This window comes from Callithrix jacchus, chromosome 8 (genome assembly GCF_049354715.1).
Source record: "Callithrix jacchus isolate 240 chromosome 8, calJac240_pri, whole genome shotgun sequence".
In the NCBI taxonomy this organism is placed as follows: Eukaryota; Metazoa; Chordata; class Mammalia; order Primates; family Cebidae; genus Callithrix; species Callithrix jacchus.
The window spans coordinates 87,014,612-87,037,046 of record NC_133509.1 but is presented as its reverse complement, the minus strand read 5'-3'; the positions used below and the strand labels follow the sequence as shown (position 1 = coordinate 87,037,046).

The following is a 22,435-nucleotide window of genomic DNA, read 5'->3' as shown; positions in this document are numbered from 1 at the left end:
GGGCCCGTCTACATAATTCTTCCCCCTCGGTTTGTATCACTCCAGTTTGCAAAGGAAGACTAGATGAGGGTTAGGAAAGAATTTATTACTATCTGTGAATGTAAATCAGAGACAGGTGTCCCCAGAGAAAAATCGGCAAAATGTTAATCAGAATGAAAGACTAAATTCCGCAGAAGGGCAATCTGAAAAAAAGAAAAGGAGCACGTGTTCAGCCTGAGCAACATGACAGAATCCCATCTGTACACAAAATACAGATATTAGCCAGGCATGGTGATGCATGCTTGTAGTCCCAGGTCTTTGGGGGACTGAGGTGGGAGGACTGCTTGAGCGCAAGAGGTGGAGGTTCCAGTGAGCTGAGATCATGCCACTGTACTCCAGCCTGGGCAACAGAGTGGGATTCTGTCTCAAAAAAAAAAAAAAAAGCTGCCTGTGTGACTGAAAATAGTGTGTATGTTATTAATGAATAGGTGGAAGGTAGAGCTGAGGAACGACTAAATTTACAAGTGATGGTAGCTTATTAGAGTATAAGAAAAGAGGGAAAGGAGGAAAGAGAAAGAGAAGACTGACAGGAAAATGAAAATATATGAATAAGAAAAAAATGCAGTAAATAAGAAAATAGATCTTTACTAATTTTGGTATTGAGAATTGAGAATGTAACTTTTTAGTGTCATGGGATTTGGTGCTTGAAAGTACCTTAAAGTTATGTAGTACAACTGCCATGCTTCACAAGAGTTGAACATTGAGGCCCAGAGAGTTATGTGATTGACTAGAGTCATACAGTTAGAAAATGGCTGAGGTTGTATTGAAATCCAGAAATATAATTTTAATTTATAGTACAGTCATTTGTCTCTTAATGATGGGAATACTTTCTGAGAAATGGATTGTTAGGTGATTTCATTGAGCAAACATCATAAAGTTCACTTACATAGACCTACATGGTGTAGCCTACTACACACCTAGGGAATATGGTATAGCCTATTGCTCCTAGGCCACAAACCTGTACTGCATGTTACTGTATTGAATGCTGTAGGTACTTGTAACACAATAGTAGATATTTATGTATCTAAACATGTGTAAACATAGAAGAGGTACAGTAAAAACATGGTTTTTTTAATGATAAAAAATGGTATACCTGTGTAGGGTACTTAACATGAATGGAGCTGCAAGACTGAGTTGCTCTGGGTGAGTCACTGAATGAGTATGAAGGCCTAGGACATTACGTTATTGTAGACTTTATAAATACTGTACACTTAGGCTGTACTAAATTGATAAAACTTTTTTATTAAATAATAAATTTAGCTTACTGTAACTTTCACTCTATACATTTTTACAGTTTTTAAAAACGTTTTGACTGTTTTATAATGACATTTAACTTAAAGCACAAACACATTATACAGCTATACAAAAATATTCTTTTTTATGTCCTTATTCTATAAGCTTTTTTTCCATTTAAAACTTCTATGTTTTACATTTTAAACTTCTTTGTAAAAACTAAAACACAAACACACACGTTAGCCTAGGCTTATACATGGTCAAGATTATCCATATTATTCTCTTCCACTTCCACATCTTGTTCCTTTGGAAGGTCTTCAGGGGCACTAACAAGCATGGAGCTGCCATTTCCTATGATAATAAAGCCTTCTTTTAGAAGGACCTACCTGAGGCTGTTTTACAGTGAGCTTTTTATTTTATACATGAAAGGAGTCTACTCTAATGATAAGAGTATAGTAAATGTATAAACCAATAATCTAATCCTTTATTATCAAGTATTATTTACTGTACATAATTGGATGTGCTATACTTTTTTGTTGTTGAGACAGAATTGCATTCTTGTCGCCCAGACTGGAGTGCAATGGTGTGATCTTGGCTCACTGCAATCTCTGCCTCGCAGGTTTAAGCAATTCTCCTGCCTCAGCATCCCAAGTAGCTGGGATTAAAAGTATGCACCACCACCCTGAGCTAATATTTAGTATTTTTTTAGTAGAGATGGGATTTCACCATGTTGGTCAGGCTGGCCTTGAACTCCTGACCTCAAGTGATCCACCTGCCTTGGCCTCCCAGCATGCTGGGATTACAGGTGTGAGCCATCGTGCCTGGCCTTATTGTACCATACTTTTATATGACTCACAGTAGGTTTATTTATACCAGTATCACCACAGACACGTAAGTAATGTGCTGTGCTACAACATTGCAATGGCTACTATATCATCAGATGATAGGAATTTCTCCCTTAACCTTAAGGGACTACAGTTGTATATGTGGTCCATTGTTGACTGAAGTATTATTTGGTACATGACTGTATTAGAAATTATGTATAAAACAATAGTTCTATGACTGTGTTGTCTTCTTTCTCCCTTCTTTCTTTTTAATGTGTTGTTACAGAGAAATATGAACATACCATAAAGTAGACAGAATAATAGAACAAATTCTTGTTACCCATTAGTTGGCCCCAGCCATTATCAAACCATGGCTAATCCTGCTCCAATCACTCCCCACCTCTTACTGTTTTGAAGTAAATTCCAAACATGATTTCATCTCTAAGTATTTTGCTGGGTTTCAGAAATATAAGGATTTTCCTTTTTATTGTTTTTGTTTTTGTTTTAGTCAGAATCTCACTTTGTCACCCAGGCAGGAGTACAGTGGTGCAATCTTGGCTCACTGCAACCTCTGCCTCCTGGGTTCAAGAGATTCTCCTGCCTCAGCCTCCTGAATAGCTGGGACTATAGGCATGCACCACCACGCCCAGCTAATTTTTTTATCTTTAGTAGAGACGGGGTTTCACCACGTTGGCCAGGATACTCTCAATCTCTTTACTTCATGATTCACCTGCCTCGGCCTCCCAAAGTGCTGGGATTGTAGGCATGAGCCACCGCACCCGGCCTCCTTTTTAACATTAACATAATTAATGCTATTATTACATCTAAAAAATTAACAATTCTTAATGTCATCATATATCCAGTGTTTGATCTTCCGATTGCACCAGGCTCTTTCATGCCACTGTGCCTCTGCTAATGTTGTTCCCTTTGCTCTTTATGCCACCACTGCCTTTCTTCTCTGCCTGAGTTTTACTTTTCTTTTCATATTCAGCTAATGTCAACTCTTCTCAGAAGCTTTATCCTTGAATGAAGTTATATGCTCCATCTGTGTTATCATACAATCTCTACAAACTTCTTACAGAATGTTTATGAGTTCAAATATGTTATTACCACATACATGGATGGATGGATGGATGAATGGATGGATGGATGGATGGATCTATCAATCTATTGATTGTTCTATCTAAATTAAGGAAATGTTTTCACATACTCAGAATCCACTTATAATTTGATGCTTTTTGGATAAAATCCAGACTTCCTGGCTCATGTGACCTCTTTTGATTTAAACGCTGCCTAGTCTAGAGTTTTCTCGTGCCGTTTATTTTTTCAGCTCCACCTTGTCTTAGTCAAATTTGCTTTCTCTCAGCCTTGTATGTGCTAAACTTTTATGTCTCAGAGCTTTCACATATGTTACTCTCTTTGTCTAAAACATTCTTTTCTTGATTCTATACCTGGCAGATTTTGGGTTTCCAAATCTAAATAGCGCTTTTATAATCTCTCAGTGTATCCTTTGCCTTTCTCATAAACTGGTCATAATTTGTAATTATATATTGATTCAGTGATGAGTTTCTCAGACTTTTCCATAGATAGAAGTTTCATTTCATTAGGACTATGCTGTTTACCAGTTTTCCTAGTGTCTACCACAATGCTTGGCATACAGTAGAGGCAAAATAAACAAAATAACACTATTAATATTCTTTCTAGAACAAGTTTTAATTTTGATATGGACCAGAACTTTACAACTTCTAGGTCAGGAAGCATCTCAGAGTCAGTTAAGGAACTGGAAAGTTTTCTAAATATCATGCATCCTGAGTATTAAGATAGAATGAATTCAAAAGTTTGTGTAAAGTACTGAATTCTTAAATGCATCTTATGAGAAGAACTTAACTATTTTTCATTATGCATCAATATTTAAATTAATTTCTTTTTCAACATTTTAGATACTCAGGATGATGAAGTGGCAGAAAGTGTTTACAGAGATAGGAAGAGGAAATTACCTTTGGAACTGACAGTGGAACTAACAGAAGAATCATTTAATGCAACAGTGATGGCTTCTGACAACATGGTACTCTTCTATGTTGATTGTGAGTATGAGCCTTTAGAGGAGAGTATTACATATTAGGACATTTAAAAACACACACATTTAATTTTTGGCATTCTATATATTGCATGTTGTAAAAGGAAATTGCTTTCATATGTCTCAAGTAGACTGTGTACCCTGAAGCATTTACTTCTGATTCTGGGATTGTGCAATTGGTTTATATCTGATTTACAAATTAAAGGTTAATAATTAAACTAGACATTCATTAACTCTGAAAAATTGTGGCTCATGCTAATGATTTTTAATATATTAATTATTATAGATTTATAGTAAGTATATTGCTTTAATCTTCAAATCATAGCCATTTAGCTGTATTGCTTGCAGTACAAGTACAGAAAATCAGTTGCATTTGGAACTCTTTTAAGTGTTTGGACTATGTTGAGAAGTGTATAATAGAATTTTCTGATTAACAATAATTTGGGGAAACATAAATCTGTATATCTGTTATATATCAGTTTGGATGCTTTGGAGATACTCATGTAATAGCTGTTGAATTTTTAATTTTCATGTAGGGCAAGCAGTATCCATGGCATTTTTACAATCCTATATTGATGTGGCAATTAAACTGAAAGGTATTGTACTGCACTATGCATGCTTATTATTCAAATTTTGAGCTGTAGCTATTTGTGAAACTATGTCTTGCAAAAAATGTAGAAAATCACATAAAATTTCAGATTACTATGTTTGTGTCTCCAGGGTTAAGTTAACGAACGAGGAGTTTCAAGAGTGCTTAGAAGCATTCACTTTGAATTGTCTTCATAGAACTGTCTTTAGTAGAAAGTAGAGAGCCTGTATATTAAGTACTTGTGGCTACACAGTTAATCTAGCAACCTTTTTGGTTCAAGTCAGTCATTCAGCAAGCATTTATGAGTGCCTACCCTGTGCCAGTTACTCCAGTTAAATACTGGAGATAAAAATTTGGCAGATAAGACCCAGTCTTACAGTCTAATGAGAGATTAAGGATCCCCGCATTATTGAAACTACATCGTTTACGCCTCATGGATGGAATGCTCTTTAATATCCAGAACCTTTTAATGTTAACTGTCCTATGCAGCCTGATTTAATAGTGGGCAAATACAGATCCAAGGAATGGACTTGAACTGAAAATGTCTGTGCTACCATCTCAACAAAGACATAGGGAAAAGGAGTGAGGCCTGTTAGTGTTAGTAAGAGAGGTAATGATGGATTAGGTGTGCTTAATGTAGGTTCCTTATGATTAGGTAGTATGCCTTATATCAGCTTTCTGGGCTTGACATATTGCCTTATATTGCAGAATATCTGGTTTTTGATAACTGTTGAATAAATGAATAATAGAGTTTCATAAATTTTGTTTCAGTTAATGAAAACTGTGTACTGATGTACAACTTATTTATACTTTGAAGCTTTTGGTAACTCAAGAAATTGATTCCAGACACTCAACCCTAAATGGTAAGTTGTACATCAGTACACAGTTTCCATTAAATGAAACAAATTATTTTTATTACTAAGTTTTTTTTATTTCAGTAGGTTATTGGGTAACAGGTGGTGTTTGGTTACATGAATAAAATCTTTGGTGGTGATTTGTGAGGTTTTGGTGCATCCATCACCCAAGCAGTATACACTGTACCCAATTTGTGGTCTTTTATTCCTTACCCCTTTCCCACCCTTTCTTGAATCCCCACAGTCCATTTTGTTTTTCTTATGCCTTTGCATCCTCATAGCTTAACTCCCACATATGAGTGAGAACATGTGATATTTGGTTTTCCATTTCTGAGTTTCAAGAATAGTCTCTTGTCTCATCTAGGTCGCTGCAAATGCCATTAATTCATTCCTTTTTATGGCTGAGTAGTATTCAGTTGTGTATATGTATATATATACCACAGTTTCTTTGTCCACTCGTTGATTGATGGGCATTTGGGTTGGTCCCATGTTTTTGCAATTGCAAGTTGTGCTGCTATAAACGTGTGTGCAAGTATCTTTTTCATATGATGACTTATATTCCTCTGGGTAGATATCCAGTAGTGGGTTTCCTGGATCAAGTTCCTTTTAGTTCTTTAAGGATCTCCACACCATTTTCCATAGTGGTTGTACTAGTTTATATTCCCGCCAGCAGTGTAGAAGTGTTCCCTGTTCACCGCTTCCATCAATCTATTATTTTTTTATTTTTTTATTATGGCCATTCTTGCGGGAATAAGGTGATATCACATTGTGGTTTTTATTGCATTTCCCTGATCATTAGTGATGTTGAGCATTTTTTCATATGTTTATTGACCATTTGTATATCTTCTTTTGTAATTATTTATTCATGTCCTTAGCCCACTTTTTAATGGGATTGTTGTTTTTTTCTTGCTAATTTGCTTGAGTTCATTTTATATTCTGGATATTAGTCCTTTGTCAGATGTATAAATTGTGAAGATTTTTCTCTCACAATGTGGATTCTCTGTTTACTCTGCTGACCATTCCTTTTGCTATGCAAAAGCTCTTTAGTTTAATTAAGTCTCAGCCATTTATCTTTGTTTTTATTGCATTTGCTTTATTGGCTGTAAGTAACAGCGTTTACCTCTGGATTCTTTGTTCTTTTCCACTGGTCTCTGTGCCAATTTTTATGCCAGTACCATCCTGTTTTGGTGACTATGGCCTTACAGTATAGTTTGAAATCAGGAAATGTAATGCCTCCAGATTTGTTCTTTTTGCTTAATCTTGCTTAGGCTATGTTCTTTTTGCTTAATCTTGCTTAGGCTTTTTTGGTTCCATGTGAATTTTAAGATTGTTTTTTCTAGTTCTGTGAAGAATGATGGTGGTATTATGATGGAAATTGTATTGAATTTGTAGATTGCTTTTGGCAATATGGTCATTTTCACAATATTGATTCTACCCATCCATGAACATGAGATGTATTTCCCTTCATTTGTGTCATCCATGGTTTCTTTCAGCAGTGTTTTGTAGTTTTCCTTGTAGTGGTCTTTCAGCTCCTTGATTAGATATATTCCTCAGTGTTTTATTTTATTTTTCCAGCAGTTGTAAAAGGGGTTGAATTCTGGACTTGATTCTCAGCTTGGTCACTGTTGGTGTGTAGAAGAGCTATTGATTTCTGTGCATTGATTCTGTATCTGGAAACTTTGTTGAATTCTTTTGTCACTTCTAGGAGCCTTCTGGATGAGTCTTTAGGGTTTTCTAGATAAACAATCATGTCATCAGCATTCAGCGACAGTTTGACTTCCTCTTTACCAGTTTAGATGCCTTTATTTCTTTCTGTTGTCTGATTGCTCTGGCTAGGACTTCCATTACTGTGTTGAAGAGGAGTGGTGAGAGTAGGCATCCTTGTCTTGTTCCAGTTCTCAGAGGAAATGCTTTCAGCTTTTCCACATTATTGTTGGCTGTGGATTTGTTATAGATGGCTTTATTACATTAAGGTATGTCCCTTGTATGCCTATTTTGCTGAGAGTTTTAATCAGAATGGAATGCTGGATTTTGTTGAATGCTTTTTCCATGTCTATTGAGATGATCATGTGATTCTTGTTTTTGATTCTGTTTATGTAGTATATCACATTTATTGACTTGTGTATTTCAATCATCCCTGCATCCCTGGTATGAAACCCACTTGATCATGGTGGATTATCTTTTTGATACGTTGTTGGATTCAGTTAGCTAGTGTTTTGTTGAGGATTTTGGCATCTATCTTCCTCAGGGATATTGGTCTGTAGTTTTCCTTTTTTGGTTATGTTTTTTCCTTGGTTTGGTATTAGAGTCATACTGGTGTCATAGAATGATTTAGGAATAGTTCCCTCTTTATCTTGTGGAATGGTGTCAGTAGGATTAATACCAGTTCTTCTTTGAATGTCTGGTAGGATTCTCCTGTGAATCTGTCTGGTACTGGACTTTTTTTTTGTTAATTTTATTATTATTTTCAATCTCACTTGCTTGTTATTTGTCTGTTTAGAATATCTAATTCTTCCTGTTTTAAGCTAGGAAAGTGGTATCTTCCCAGGAATTTATCCATCTCCTCTAGGCTTTCCAGTTTATGTGCATAAAGGTGTTTTGAATGATCTTTTGTATTTCTGTAGTGTCGGTGTAGTATTTCTGGTTTCATTTCTAATAGAGCTTATTTGGATTTTCTCTTTTCTTGGTTTATCTTTCATATGGTCTATCAGTTTTATTTATCTTTTCAAAGAATCAGCTTTTTGTTTTATTTATTTTTGAATTTTTAAAAAAATTTTTTATTGCATTTTAGGTTTTGGGGTACATGTGCAGAACATGCAAGACAGTTGCATAGGTACACACATGGCAGTGTGTTTTGCTTCCTTTCTCCCCTTCATCCACATTTGGCATTTCTCCCCAGGCTATCCCTCCTCAGCTCCCCACCACCCCACTGGCCCTCCCCTTTACCCCCAATAGACCCCAGTGTTTAGTACTCCCCACCCTGTGTCCATGTGTTCTCATTTTTCATCACCCGCCTATGTGTGAGAATATGCGGTATTTCATTTTCTGTTCTTCTGTCAGTTTGCTGAGAATGATGTTCTCCAGATTTATCCATGTCCCTACAAACGACACGAACTCATCATTTCTGATTGCTGCATAATATTTCATGGTGTATATGTGCCACATTTTCTCAATCCAGTCTATCATCAATGGGCATTTGGGTTGGTTCCACGTCTTTGCTATTGTAAACAGTGCTGCAATGAACATTCGTGTACATGTGTCCTTATAGTAGAATGATTTATAGTCCTTTGGATATATACCCAGTAATGGGATTGCTGGGTCAAATGGAATTTCTATTTCTAAGGCCTTGAGGAATCGCCACACTGTCTTCCACAATGGCTGAACTAATTTACACTCCCACCAACAGTGTAAAAGTGTTCCTTTTTCTCCACATCCTCTCCAGCATCTGTTGTCTCCAGATTTTTTAATGATCGCCATTCTAACTGGTGTGAGATGTTATCTCAATGTGGTTTTGCATCTCTCTGATGACCAGTGATGATGAGCATTTTTTCATATGATTGTTGGCCTCATATATGTCTTCTTTTGTAATGTGTCTGCTCATATCCTTTGCCCAATTTTGAATGGGCTTGTTCATTTTTTTCCTGTAAATCTGTTTGAGTTCTCTGTAAATTCTGGATCCATGTCCCTTTGTCAGATGGGTAAACTGCAAAAATTTTTTCCCATTCTGTTGGTTGCCGATTCACTCTAGTGACTGTTTCTTTTGCCGTGCAGAAGCTGTGGAGTTTGATTAGGTCCCATTTGTCTATTTTGGCTTTTGTTGCCAATGCTTTTGGTGTTTTGTTCATGAAGTCCTTGCCTACTCCTATGTCCTGGATGGTTTTGCCTAGATTTCCTTCTAGGGTTTTTATGGTGCCAGGTCTTATGTTTAAGTCTTTAATCCATCTGGAGTTAATTTTAGTGTAAGGTGTCAGGAAGGGGTCCACTTTCTGCTTTCTGCACATGGCTAGCCAGTTTTCCCAACACCATTTATTAAACAGGGAATCCTTTTCCCATTGCTTGTTTTTGTCAGGTTTATCAAAGATTGTATGGTTGTAGATATGTTGTGTTGCCTCCGATACCTCTGTTTTGTTCCATTGGTCTATATCTCTGTTTTGGTACCAGTACCATGCTGTTTTGATTACTGTAGCCTTGTAGTATAGTTTGAAATCTGGTAGTGTGATGCCCCCCACTGTGTTCTTTTTGCTTAGAATTGACTTGGCTATGCGGGCTCTCTTTTGGTTCCATATGAAGTTCATGGTGGTTTTTTCCAGTTCTGTGAAAAAAGTCAATGGTAGCTTGATGGGGATAGCGTTGATTCTGTAAATTACTTTGGGCTGTATAGCCATTGTCACAATATTAATTCTTCCTAACCATGAACATGGAATATTTCTCCATCTATTTGTGTTCTCTCTTATTTCATTGAGCAGTGGTTTGTAGTTTTCCTTGAAGAGGTTCCTTACATTCCTTGTGAGTTGTATTCCTAGGTATTTCATTCTTTTTGTAGCAATTGTGAATGGCAGTTCGTTCTTGATTTGGCTTTCTTTAAGTCTGTTATTGGTGTAGAGGAAGGCTTGTGATTTTCGCACATTGATTTCATATCCTGAGACTTTGCTGAAGTTGCTTATCAGTTTCAGGAGTTTTTGGGCTGAGGCAATGGGGTCTTCTAGGTATACTATCATGTCGTCTGCAAATAGAGACAATTTGGCTTCCACCTTTCCTATTTGAATGCCCTTTATTTCTTTTTCTTGCCTGATTGCTCTGGCTAGAACTTCCAGTACTATATTGAATAGGAGTGGTGAAAGAGGGCATCCTTGTCTAGTGCCGGATTTCAAAGGGAATGCTTCCAGTTTTTGCCCATTCAGTATGATATTGGCTGTTGGTTTGTCGTAAATAGCTTTTATTACTTTGAGATACGTTCCATCGATACCGAGTTTATTGAGGGTTTTTAGCATAAAGGGCTGTTGAATTTTGTCGAATGCCTTCTCTGCGTCAATTGAGATAATCATGTGGTTTTTGTTTTTGGTTCTGTTTATGTGGTAAATTACATTTATAGACTTGCGTATGTTGAACCAGCCTTGCATCCACAGGATGAATCCTACTTGATCATGATGGATAAGTTTTTTGATTTGCTGTTGCAATCGGCTTGCCAATATTTTATTGAAGATTTTTGCATCTATGTTCATCATGGATATTGGCCTGAAGTTTTCTTTTCTTGTTGAGTCTCTGCCAGGTTGTGTTATCAGGATGATGATCTCATAAAATGATTTGGGAAGGATTCCCTCTTTTTGGATTATTTGGAATTGTTTCAGAAGGAATGGTACCAGCTCTTCTTGGTGTGTCTGGTAGATTTCGGCTGTGAACCCATCTGGACCTGGGCTTTTTTTGTGTGGTAGGCTCTTAATTGCTGCCTCGACTTCTGACCTTGTTATTGGTCTATTCATAGTTTCAGCTTCCTCCTGGTTTAGGCTTGGGAGGACACAGGAGTCCAGGAATTTATCCGTTTCTTCCAGGTTTACTAGTTTATGTGCATAGAGTTGTTTGTAATATTCTCTGATGATGGTTTGAATTTCTGTGGAATCTGTGGTGATTTCCCCTTTATCATTTTTTATTGCATCTATTTGGTTGTTCTCTCTTTTCTTTTTAATCAGTCTGGCTAGTGGTCTGTCTATTTTGTTGATCTTTTCAAAAAACCAGCTCTTGGATTTATTGATTTTTTGAAGGGTTTTTCGTGTCTCTATCTCCTTCAGTTCTGCTCTGATCTTAGTTATTTCTTGTCTTCTGCTGGGTTTTGAGTTTTTTTGATCTTGCTCCTCTAGCTCTTTCAATTTTGACGATAGGGTGTCAATTTTGGATCTCTCCATTCTCCTCATATGGGCACTTATTGCTATATATTTTCCTCTAGAGACTGCTTTAAATGTGTCCCAGAGATTCTGGCATGTTGTGTCTTCGTTCTCATTGGTTTCGAAGAACTTCTTTATTTCTGCCTTCATTTCATTGTTTATCAAGTCAACATTCAAGAGCCAGTTGTTCAGTTTCCATGAAGCTCTGCGGTTCTGGGTTGGTTTCTGAATTCTGAGTTCTAACTTGATTACACTATGGTCTGAGAGACTGTTATGATTTCAGTTGTTTTGCATTTGCTGAGCAGTGCTTTACTTCCAATTATGTGGTCAATTTTAGAGTAGGTGTGATGTGGTGCTGAGAAGAATGTATATTCTGTGGATTTGGGGTGGAGAGTTCTGTAAAAATCTGTGAGGTTTGCTTGTTCCAGGTCTGAGTTCAAGCCCTGGATATCCTTGTTGATTTTCTGTCTGGTTGATCTGTCTAATATTGACAGTAGAGTGTTAAAGTCTCCCACTATTATTGTGTGGGAGTCTAAGTCTCTTTGTAAGTCATTAAGAACTTGCCTTATGTATCTGGGTGCTCCTGTGTTGGGTCCATATATGTTTAGGATCGTTAGCTCTTCTTGTTGTATCGATCCTTTTACCATTATGTAATGGCCTTCTTTGTCTTTTTTGATCTTTGTTGCTTTAAAATCTATTTTATTAAAGATGAGAATTCCAACTCCAGCTTTTTTTTTTTTGGCTCTCCATTTGCTTGGTAAATCTTCCTCCATCCCTTTATTTTAAGCCTTTGTGTATTCTTGCATGTGAGATGGGTTTCCTGGATACAGCACACTGCTGGGTTTTGGTTTTTTATCCAATTTGCCAGTCTGTGTCTTTTGATTGGTGCATTTAGTCCATTTATATTTAGGGTTAATATTGTTATGCGTGAATTTGATAACTGCCATTTTGATGCTAGCTGGCTGTTTTGCCTGTTAGTTGTAGGAGATTCTTCATTATGTTGATGCTCTTTAGCATTTAGTGTGATTTTGGAATGGCTGGTACTGGTTGTTCCTTTCTATGTGTAGTGCCTCTTTCAGGAGCTCTTGTAATGCAGGCCTGGTGGTGACAAAATCTCTGAGTACTTGCTTGTTCGCAAAGGATTTTATTTTTCCTTCACTTATGAAGTTCAGTTTGGCTGGATATGAAATTCTGGGTTGAAAGTTCTTTTCTTTAAGAATGTTGAATATTGGCCCCCACTCTCTTCTGGCTTGTAGAGTTTCTGCCAAGAGATCTGCTGTGAGTCTGATGGGCTTCCCTTTGTGGGTGACCCGACCTTTCTCTCTGGCTGCCCTTAGTATTTTCTCCTTTATTTCAATTCTGGTGAATCTGACGATTATGTGCCTTGGGGTTGCTCTTCTTGCGGAATATCTCTGTGGTGTTCTCTGTATTTCCTGCATTTGAGTGTTGGCCTGCCTTGCTAGGTGGGGGACATTTTCCTGGATAATATCCTGAAGAGTATTTTCCAGCTTGGATTCATTCTCTTCGTCACATTCTGGTACACCTATCAAAAGTAGGTTAGGTCTCTTCACATAGTCCCACATTTCTTGGAGACTTTGTTCATTCCTTTTTGCACTTTTTTCTCTGATCTTGGTTTCTTGTTTTATTTCATTGAGTTGATCTTGGACTTCTGATATTCTTTCTTCTGCTTGGTCCATTCGGCTGTTGAAACTTGTGCATGCTTCGTGAAGTTCTCGTATTGTGTTTTTCAGCTCCTTCAATTCATTCATATTCCTCTCTAAGTTATCCATTCTTGTTATCATTTCCTCGAATCTTTTTTCAAGGTTCTTAGTTTATTTGCATTGATTTGAAACATGTTCTTTTAGCTCACAAAAGTTTTTCATTATCCACCTTCTGAAGTCTAATTCCATCAATTCATCACAGTCATTCTCCATCCAGCTTTGTTCCCTTGCTGGTGAGGAGTTTTGGTCCTTTGTCGGAGTCGAGGTGTTCTGGTTTTGGGTGTTTTCCTCCTTTTTGCGCTGGTTTCTTCCCATCTTTGTGGATTTATCCACCTGTCGTCTGAGTAGTTGCTTACTTTTCGATTGGGTCTCTGAGTGGACGCCCAGATTGATGATGATGAAGTATTTCTGTTACTTGGTTTTCCTTCTACCAGTCTAGCCCCTCCACTGTACGACTGCTGAGGTCCACTCCAGGCCTTGCTTGTCTGGGGTGCACCTATAGCGGCTGAGGAACAGTGAGGGATGCTACCAGTTTCTTTTTCTGCTATCTTTGTCCCAGAATGATGCCTGCCAAATGTCAGTCTTCTGGATATAGAGGGGTCAGGGAGCTGCTTGAGGAGACAGTCTGTACTTTAGAGGAGCTCAAGTGCTGATCTGTGAGCTCTGTTGTTCATTCAGGGCTGTTAGGCTGCTACATTTAATTCTGCTGCAGCAGAACTCATTAAAAAAACCCTTTTTATCTCAGATGCTCTGTCTCGGGGGGTTCGGGTTTTCTTTGTGAGTGTCCGTTGCACTGTCCTGCCCAGCTAGGAGGCAGTCTAGTCACTATTTGCCTGCCGAGGCTCCACCCTGCTGGTGTGAGGTCCGCCCTGTTGCTGCAGGCTCTGCCCTGCTGCTCTGGTCTCCGTCCTGCTGCCACAGGCTATGTCCAGTGGCGGAGTCTCTCTGTTGTTGTGGGCTGCCTCGGCAACGGCAGGCTGCCTCAGCAATGGGAGTGTACCTCAGTAGGGGCGGGTTGCCTTGGTAATGGCAAACGCCCCTCCCCCACCGAGCTGCACCGTCCTGGGTTCAACCATGCCTGCAGTGAAATTCTCCACCCAGAGCATTTGGAATCGCCGTTTTGTTTGTCCCACTGCACTGGCCCAAACGCCGTTTCCCTGGAATCTCCTGGCCTGGCTCACTGTCCAAGTCCCATTCAATCAGATGGATATGCCAATCTGCCCTCTCAAGTCTCAGATTGCCGGTTCAACAGGGCACCCGGACCAGTGCGCTTTGTGCGGAGTGCTGTGGAGCGCCGCTCTGCTGGAGCGCCGGCCGCTGGCTGCACCGGCCAAAACCACTGCGCTGGCGTCCAACGTCTCTTTTATACCTGGGAGTTTCCCCGTTCTGTGGGCAACAAAGATCCGTCTGGAAATGCGGCCCTGACTCACCCTCCGTGCGTTCACCGAGAGCTTTAATCCTGGGTTGTTCTCACCGTGCCATCTTGAGTTGGTCTTCCTATTTTTGGATTTTTTTTTGTTTGTTTCAATTTCATTTAGTTCTGCTCTGATCTTGGTTATTTACTTTCTTCTGCTGGGTTCAGGTTTGGTTTATTCTTGTTTCTCTAGTTCCTTGATCTGTGACCTTATGTGTGTTTGTGCTCTTTCAGACTTTGATGTAAGCATTTAGGGCTATGAACTTTCCTCTTAGCACCGTCTTTGCTAGTTGATAGGTTGTGTCACTATTGTCATTCAGTTTGAAGAATGTTTAAATTCCAATCATGATTTCATTTTTGACCCAATGATAATTCAAGAGCAAGTTGTTTAATTTCCATGTATTTGCATTGTTCTGAAGGTTCCTTTTGGAATTGATTTTCAGTTTTATTCCACTGTGGTTTGAGAGAGTACTTGATATGATTTCAATTTTCTTGAATTTATTGAGGCTCATTTTGTGGCCTATCATTTGGTCTACCTTGGAGAAAGTCCGATGCACTGTTGAATAGAATGTATATTCTGTGGTTGTTGGGTAGAATGTTCTGTAAATCTGTTAAGTCCACTTCTACCAGGGTATCGTTTAAATCCATTGTTTCTTTGTTGACCTTCTGTCTTGATGACCCATCTAGTGCTGTCAGTGGAGTATTGAAGTCTCCTACTATTATTGTGTTGCCATCTCATTTCATAGGTCTATTAGTAATTGTTTTATAAATTTAGGCGCTTCAATGTTAGGTGCATATATATTTAGGATTGTGATATTTTCCTGTCAGACAAGGCCTTTTATCATTATATAATAACCCTCTTTGTCTATTTTTTTTTTTTTAATTTAAGTTCTGGGGTACATGTGCAGATTATGCAGGTTTGTTACTTAGGTATACATGTGCCATGGTAGTTTGCTGCATCCATTCCCCTCTGATCTACTTTAGATGTTTCTCCTAATGTTATCCCTCCCCAATTCCCCCACCCCCTGCTATCCCTCCCCTAGCTACCCCACTAACAGGCCCCAGTATGTGATGTTCCCCTCCCTGAGTCCATGTGTTCTCAGTGTTCAACACCCACTTATGACTGAGAACATGTGGTGTTTTGTTTTCTGTTCTTAAGTCAGTTGGCTGAGAATGGTGGTTTCCAGCTTCATCCATGTCCCTGCAAAGGACATGAATTCATCCTTTTTCTTGGCTGCATAGTATTCTACGGTGTATATGGGTCATTGATGGACATTTGGGTTGGTTCCAAGTCTTTGCTATTGTAAGCAGTGCCACAGTGAACATAGGTGTGCATGCGTCTTTATAATTGAATGTTTTATAATCCCTTTGTATATGTACCCAGTAATCAGATGGCTGGGTCACATGGTATTTCTAGTTCTGTATCCTCGAGGAATTGCCACACTGTTTTCCACAATGGTTGAACTAATTTACAGGCCCACCAACAATGTAAAAGTGTTCCTATTTCTCCACATCCTCTCCAGCATCTATTGTTTCCTGATTTTTTAGTGATCATCATTCTAACTGGTGTGAGGTGGTATTGCAATATGGTTTTGATTTGTATTTCTCTAATGACCAGCGATGATTAGCTTTTTCTTCATGTGTTTGTTGGCTGCATAAATGTCTTCTTTTGAGTAGTGTCTGTTTATGTCCTTTGCCCACTTTTTGATGGGATTGTTTATCTTTTTCCTGTAGATTTGTTTAAGTTCTTTGTAGATTCTAGGTATTAACCCTTTGTCAGATGGATAGATTGCAAAATTTTTTCCTGTTCTATTGGTTACTGGTTCGCTCTAATGATAGTTTCTTTTGCTGTGCAGCTCTTAAGTTTAATTAGATCCCATTTGTCTATTTTGACTTTTGTGGCCATTGCTTTTGGTGTTTTAGTCATAAATTCCTTGCCTATGCCTGTGTCCTGAATGGTATTGCCTAGGTTTTCTTCTAGAGTTTTTATGGTGTTAGGTCTTATGTTTAAATCTTTAATCCATCTGGAGTTACTTTTGTATAAGATGTAAGAAAGGGGTCCAGTTTCAGCTTCCTGCACATGGCTAGCCAGTTTTCCCAAAACCATTTATTAAATAGGGCATCCTTTCCCCATTGCTTGCTTTTGTCAGGTTTGTCAAAGATCAGATGGTTGTAGATGTGTAGTGTTACTTCTGAGACCTCTGTTCTGTTCCATTGGTCTATATCTGTGTTTTGGTACCAGTACCATGCTGTTTTGATTACTGTAGCTTTGTAGTATAGTTTGAAATCAAGTAGTGTGATGCCTCCAGCTTTGGTTTTTTTCTCCTTAGGATTGTCTTGGCTATGTGGGCTCTCTTTTGATTTCATATGAAGTCTAAGGTGTTTTTTTCCAATTCTGTGAAGAAAGTCAATGGTAGCTCAATGGGGATAGTACTGAATCTATAAATTACTTTGGGCAGTATGGCCATTTTCACAATATTGATTCTTCCTAACCATGAGCATGGAACGTTTTTCCATCTGTTCGTGTCCTGTCTTATGTCCTTGAGCAGTGGTTTGTAGCTCTCCTTTAAGAGGTCCTTCATATCCTTTGTTGGTTATATTTCTAGGTATTTTATTGTCTTTGTAGCAACTGTGATTGGGAATTCACTCATGATTTGGCTCTCTGTCTGTTATTGGTATATAGAAATGCTATAGTTCACTCTTCTTGTTGCATTGATCCCTGTACCATTATGTAATGCCCTTCTTTGTCTCCTTTGATCTTTGTTGGTTTAAAGTCTGTTTATTGGAGACTAGGATTACAGTCCCTGCTTTTTTTGCTCTCCATTTGCTTGATAAATCTTCCTTCATCCCTTTATTTTGAGTCTGTATGTGTCTTTGTATGTGAGATGGATCTCCTGAATATAGCACACTGATGGGTCTTGACTCTTTACACAATTTACTAGTCTGTGTTTTTTAATTAGGGCATTTAGCCCATTTACATTTAAGGTTAATATAGTTATGTGTGAATTTGATCCTGCAATTTTGATGCTAGCTGGTTGTTTTGCCCATTATTTGATGCAGTTTCTTCATAGTGTCAACGGTCTTTACAATTTGGTATGCTTTTGCAGTGGCTGGTACTGGTTATTCCTTTCCATGTTTAGTGCTTCCTTCAGGAGTTCTTGTAAGGCAGGCCTGGTGGTGACCAGATCTCTCAGAAATTTCTTATCTGTAAAGGATTTTATCTCTTCTTCACTTAGGAAGCTTAGTTTGGCTGGATGTAAAATTCTGGGTTGATATCATTCTCAGCAAACTGACACAAGAACAGAAAACCAACCACTGCATGTTCTCACTCATAAGTGGGTGTTGAACAGTGAGAACACATGGACACAGGGAGGGAAACACCAGGGCCTGGGGTCTGGGGGGCTAGGGGAAGAATAGCAGGGGGTGGGGGAATTGGGGAGGAATAGCATTAGGAGAAATGCCTAATGTAGATGATGGGGTGATGGATGCAGCAAACCACCACTTTGGCATGTGTATACCTATGCAACAAACCTGTACAATCTGCACATGTACTCTAGAACTTAAAGTATAATAAATAAATTACAATAATAAATAAATAAAATAAAGTAAAATTCTAAGTTGAAAATTCTTTTTTTTAAGGATGTTGAGTATTGGCCCCCACTCTCTTCCTGCTTGTAGGGTTTCTGCCAGAAGATTCACTGTGAGTCTGATGGGATTCCCTTTGTGGGTAACCCGACCTTTCTCTCTGGCTGCCTTTAGCATTTTTTTTTTTCATTTCAACCCTGGTAAATCTGATGATTATGTGCCTTGGGGTTGCTCTTCTTGAGGAATATCTTTGCAGTGTTCTATTTCCTGAATTCAAATGTTGGCCTGCCTTGCTAGGTTGGGGAAGTTCTCCTGGATAATATCCTGAAGGGTGTTTTCCAACTTGGTTTGAATCTCCCTGTCACATTCAGGTACATCAATCAAATGTAGATTTGGTCTTTTCACATAATCTCATATTTCTTGGAGGCTTTGTTCATTTCTTTTCACTCTTTTTTCTCTAATCTTGCCTTCTTGCTTTATTTCATTGAGTTGATCTTCAATCTATGATATCCTTTTTTCCACTTGATGGATTCAGCTGCTGAAACTTGTGTATACTTCATGAAGTTCTTGTGCTGTGTTTTCAACTCCATCAAGTTGTTTATGTTCTTCTCTACGCTGGTTATTCTAGTTAGCATTTCGTCTAACCTTTTTTCAAGGTTCTCAGTTTCCTTGCTTTGGGTTAAACATGCTCCTTTTGCTCAAAGAAGTTTATGATTACTCACCTTCTGAAGCCTGTTTCTGTCACTTTATCAAATTCATTCTCTATCCAGTTTTGCTCCCTTGCTGGTAAGCAGTTGTGATCCCTTGGAGGGAGTAGAAGAGGAGTTCTGTTTTTTGGCAATTCCAGCCTTTTTACTCTGGTTTCTTCCCATCTTCATGGATTTATCTACTTTTGGTCTTCAAAGTTGGTGATTTCAGATGGAGTCTCTGAGTGGACTTCCTTTCTGTTGATGTTGAAGCTATTTCTTTCTGTGTTTTAGTTTTCCTTCGAACAGTCAGGCTTCTCTGCAGGTCCACTCCAGACCCTGCTTGCCTGGGAATCAGCTGCAGGTCTGCAGAACAGCAAAGATTGCTGCCTGTTCCTTCCTTTGTTAGCTTTGTCCCAGAAGGGTACCCGCCAGATGTCAGCCAGAGCTCTCCCGTATGAGTAACTCCCAGTCAGTATAAATGGGGGTCAGGGAGCTGCTTGAGCAGGCAGTCTGTCCCTTATCAGAGCTCAAGTGTTGTGCGGGAGTTCTGTTGGTCCCTTCAGAGCTGCTGGGCAGGGACGTTTAAGTCTGCTGAAACAGGACCCACACTGCCCCTTTTCCCAGGTGCTCTGTCCCAGAAATGTGGGGGCTTTATTTATAAGTCCCTGATGGGCTGCTGCCTTTTTTCAGAGGTGCCTTCCCAGCAAGAAGGGAGTCTCATCACAGTCTGCCTGCAGAGGCTTTACTGAGCTGTCATGGGCTCTACCCAGTTGCTGTGTAAACTTCCTGGTGACTTTGTTTACACAGGCGAGTTTAGAACTGCCTATCAGAGCCTCAGTAATGGCGGACATATCTGCCCCCACTGAGCTTGAACATCCCAGGTGGAGCTGAGACTGCTGTGCTGGCTGTGAGAATTTCAAGCCAGTAGATCTTGCTATGGATCTTGCTGGTTTTCATGGGGGTGGGACCTGCTGAGCCAGAATTGGCTCCCTGGCCTTAGCCTCCATTTTTTTCAGGAGAATGAGCAGTTCAGCTGCCCAGTTTTGTGCTGGAAAGCCAGGGTGCTGGTGTTGAAGGCACCAGAGGGAATCTCCTGGTCTGCGGGTTGTGAAGACCATGGGAAAAGTGCAGTATCTGAGCCAGAGTGCCGGAGTGCCAGGAAAAGTCCCTAATGGCATCCCTTGGCTAGGAGAGGGAGTTCTCCAGCCCCTTGCAGTTCTCAGGTGAGGCAATGCCCCACCCTGCTTCAGTTTTCCCTCCTTGGGCTACTCTCACTGTCTAACCAGTCCCAATGAGATGAAACTGGTAGCTTGGTTAGAAATGTGGAGGTCACTCTTCTGGATTGCTCTTGCTGGGAGCTGTGGACTGGAGCTTCCTATTTGGCTATCTCAGCAGAAGGCTCCTCTTTGTCTTTTTTAACTGCTTTTGCTTTAAAGTTTGTTTTGTCTGACATAAGAATAGTTACCCCTGGTTGCTTTGCATGGACCCTTTGTCCCAGGTGTCCCTTTGCATGGACCGTCTTTTTTCATCCCTTTACCTTGAGTGTATGTGAGTTCTTAAGTGTTAGGTGTGTCCCTTGAAGATAGCAGATAGTTGGATGGTGAATTCTTATTCATTCTGCAATTCTGTATCTTTTAAGTGGAGCATTTAGGCCGTTTACATTCACTATTAGTATTGAGATGTGAGGTACCATTTCATTCATCATGCTGTTTGTTGCCCGAATACCTTTTTTTTAAAAAAATTGCATTTGTTTTATAGGTCCTGTGAGATTGTGCTTTAAAAAGGTTCTTTTCTGATGTGTTTCTGGGAGTTGTTCCAAGGGTTAGAGCTCCTTTTAGCAGGTCTTATAGTGCTAGCTTGGTAGTGGTGAATTCTCTCAGCATTTGTTTATCTGAAAAATACTGTATCCTTCCTTCACTTAGGAAGCTTAGTTTCACTAAGTACAAAATTCTCGACTGATAATTCTTTGTTTGAAGAGGCTGAAGATAGGGCCCCAATCCCATCTAGCTTGTAGGGTTTCTGCTAAGAAATCTGTTAATCTGATAGGTTTTCTTTTATATGTTACCTGATGTTTTTGCATCACAGCTCTTAAGATTCTTTCCTTTGTCTTAATTTTAGATAACCTGATAACAATGTGCCTATTCGTTGATCTTTCTGCGATGAATTTTCCAGGTGTTCTTTATGCTTCTTTTACTTGGATACCTAGTTCTCTAGCAAGGCTATGGAAGTTTTCCTCAATTATTCCCCCAAATATATTTTCTGAACTTTTAGATTTCTCTTCTTCCTCAATAATGCTGATTATTCTTAGGTTTGGTTGTTTAACATAATTCCAAACTTCTTGGAGTCTTTGTTCATATTTTCTTGTTTTTGTCTTTGTCTTTGTTGCATTGGGTGAATTCCAAATCTTGTCTTTGAGCCCTGAAGTTCTTTCTTCTGCTTGTTTGATTCTATTGCTGAGACTTTTCAGAGCATTTTGCATTGCTGTAAGTGCGTCCATTGTTTCCTGAAGATTTGATTGATTTTTATTTATGCTATCTATTTAATTGAATATTTCTCCCTTTAGTTCTTATGTAATTTTTTTCGATTTCCTTACATTGGTCTTCACCTTTCTCTGGCTCCTCTATGATTAGCTTAATAACTAACCTGAATTATTTCTCAGGTAGATCAGAGATTTCTTCTTGGTTTGCATCCATTGCTGGAGAGCTAGTGTGATTTTTTTGTTGTTGAGGAATTAAAGAATCTTGTTTTGTCATATTATCAGAGTTGGTTTTCTGGTTCCTTCTCATTTAGGTAGGATCTTTCAGAGGGAAGGTCTAGGGCTCAAGGCTGTTGTTCAGTTTCTTTTGTCCCACAGGGTGTTTCCTTTTGATGTGGTACTTTCCCTTTTTTCCTAGAGATGTGGCTTCCTGAGAGCTGAGCTGTAGTGATTGTTATCTCTCTTCTGTATCTAGCCACCTAGCAAGTCTACGAGGCTCTAGGATGGTACTTGGGATTGTCTGCACAGAGTCCTTTGATGTGAACCATCTGTGGGTCTCTCAGCTGTGGATACTGGCACATGCTCCAGTGGAGGTGGCAGAGGGGCAAAATGAACTCTGTGAGGGTCCTTAGCTTTGGTTGATTAATGTACTATTTTTGTTCTGGTTGGCCTCTTGCTGGGAGGTGGCACTTCCAAGAGAGCATTGGCTTGAAAGTGCACTGGTATTGTGAGGAACAGGTGGTTAGTCAGGGCCTTAGAACTCCCAGGGATATATGCTCTTTGTCTTCAGTTACCAGGGTGGGTAGGGAAGGACCATTAGATGGGGGTGGGGCTAGACATGTCTGAGCTCAGACTCTACTTGGGCAGGTCTTGCTGTGGCTGCTGTAGGGGATGAGGGTGAGGTTCCCAGGTCAATGGAGTTGTGTTCCTAAGAGGATTATGGTTGCTTTTGCTGTGTCATGCAGATTGTCTCAGGAAAGTGGGGGAAAGCTGGCAGTCACACCTCACCCAGCTCCCACACAACACAAAGGGCCAGTCTCACTTCCACTGTGCCC

General features: G+C 39.3%; 1 protein-coding gene across 32 annotated transcripts in view; it reads left to right on the top strand.

Moving 5' to 3' along the window:
* Positions 1–22,435, top strand: part of TXNDC16 (thioredoxin domain containing 16) — a 143,444-nt gene that overhangs the window by 63,650 nt on the left and 57,359 nt on the right. For 25 of the 32 annotated variants that reach the window (XM_078334929.1, XM_035260529.3, XM_009006034.5 and 22 more), the window contains 2 exons: positions 4,037–4,180; positions 4,710–4,769. In XM_078334929.1, the coding sequence (XP_078191055.1) occupies positions 4,037–4,180; positions 4,710–4,769 (204 nt within the window). The remainder of the gene's footprint in view (positions 1–4,036; positions 4,181–4,709; positions 4,770–22,435) is intronic. The other 7 variants (XM_078334923.1, XM_078334939.1, XM_078334928.1 and 4 more) reach the window with 1 other exon arrangement.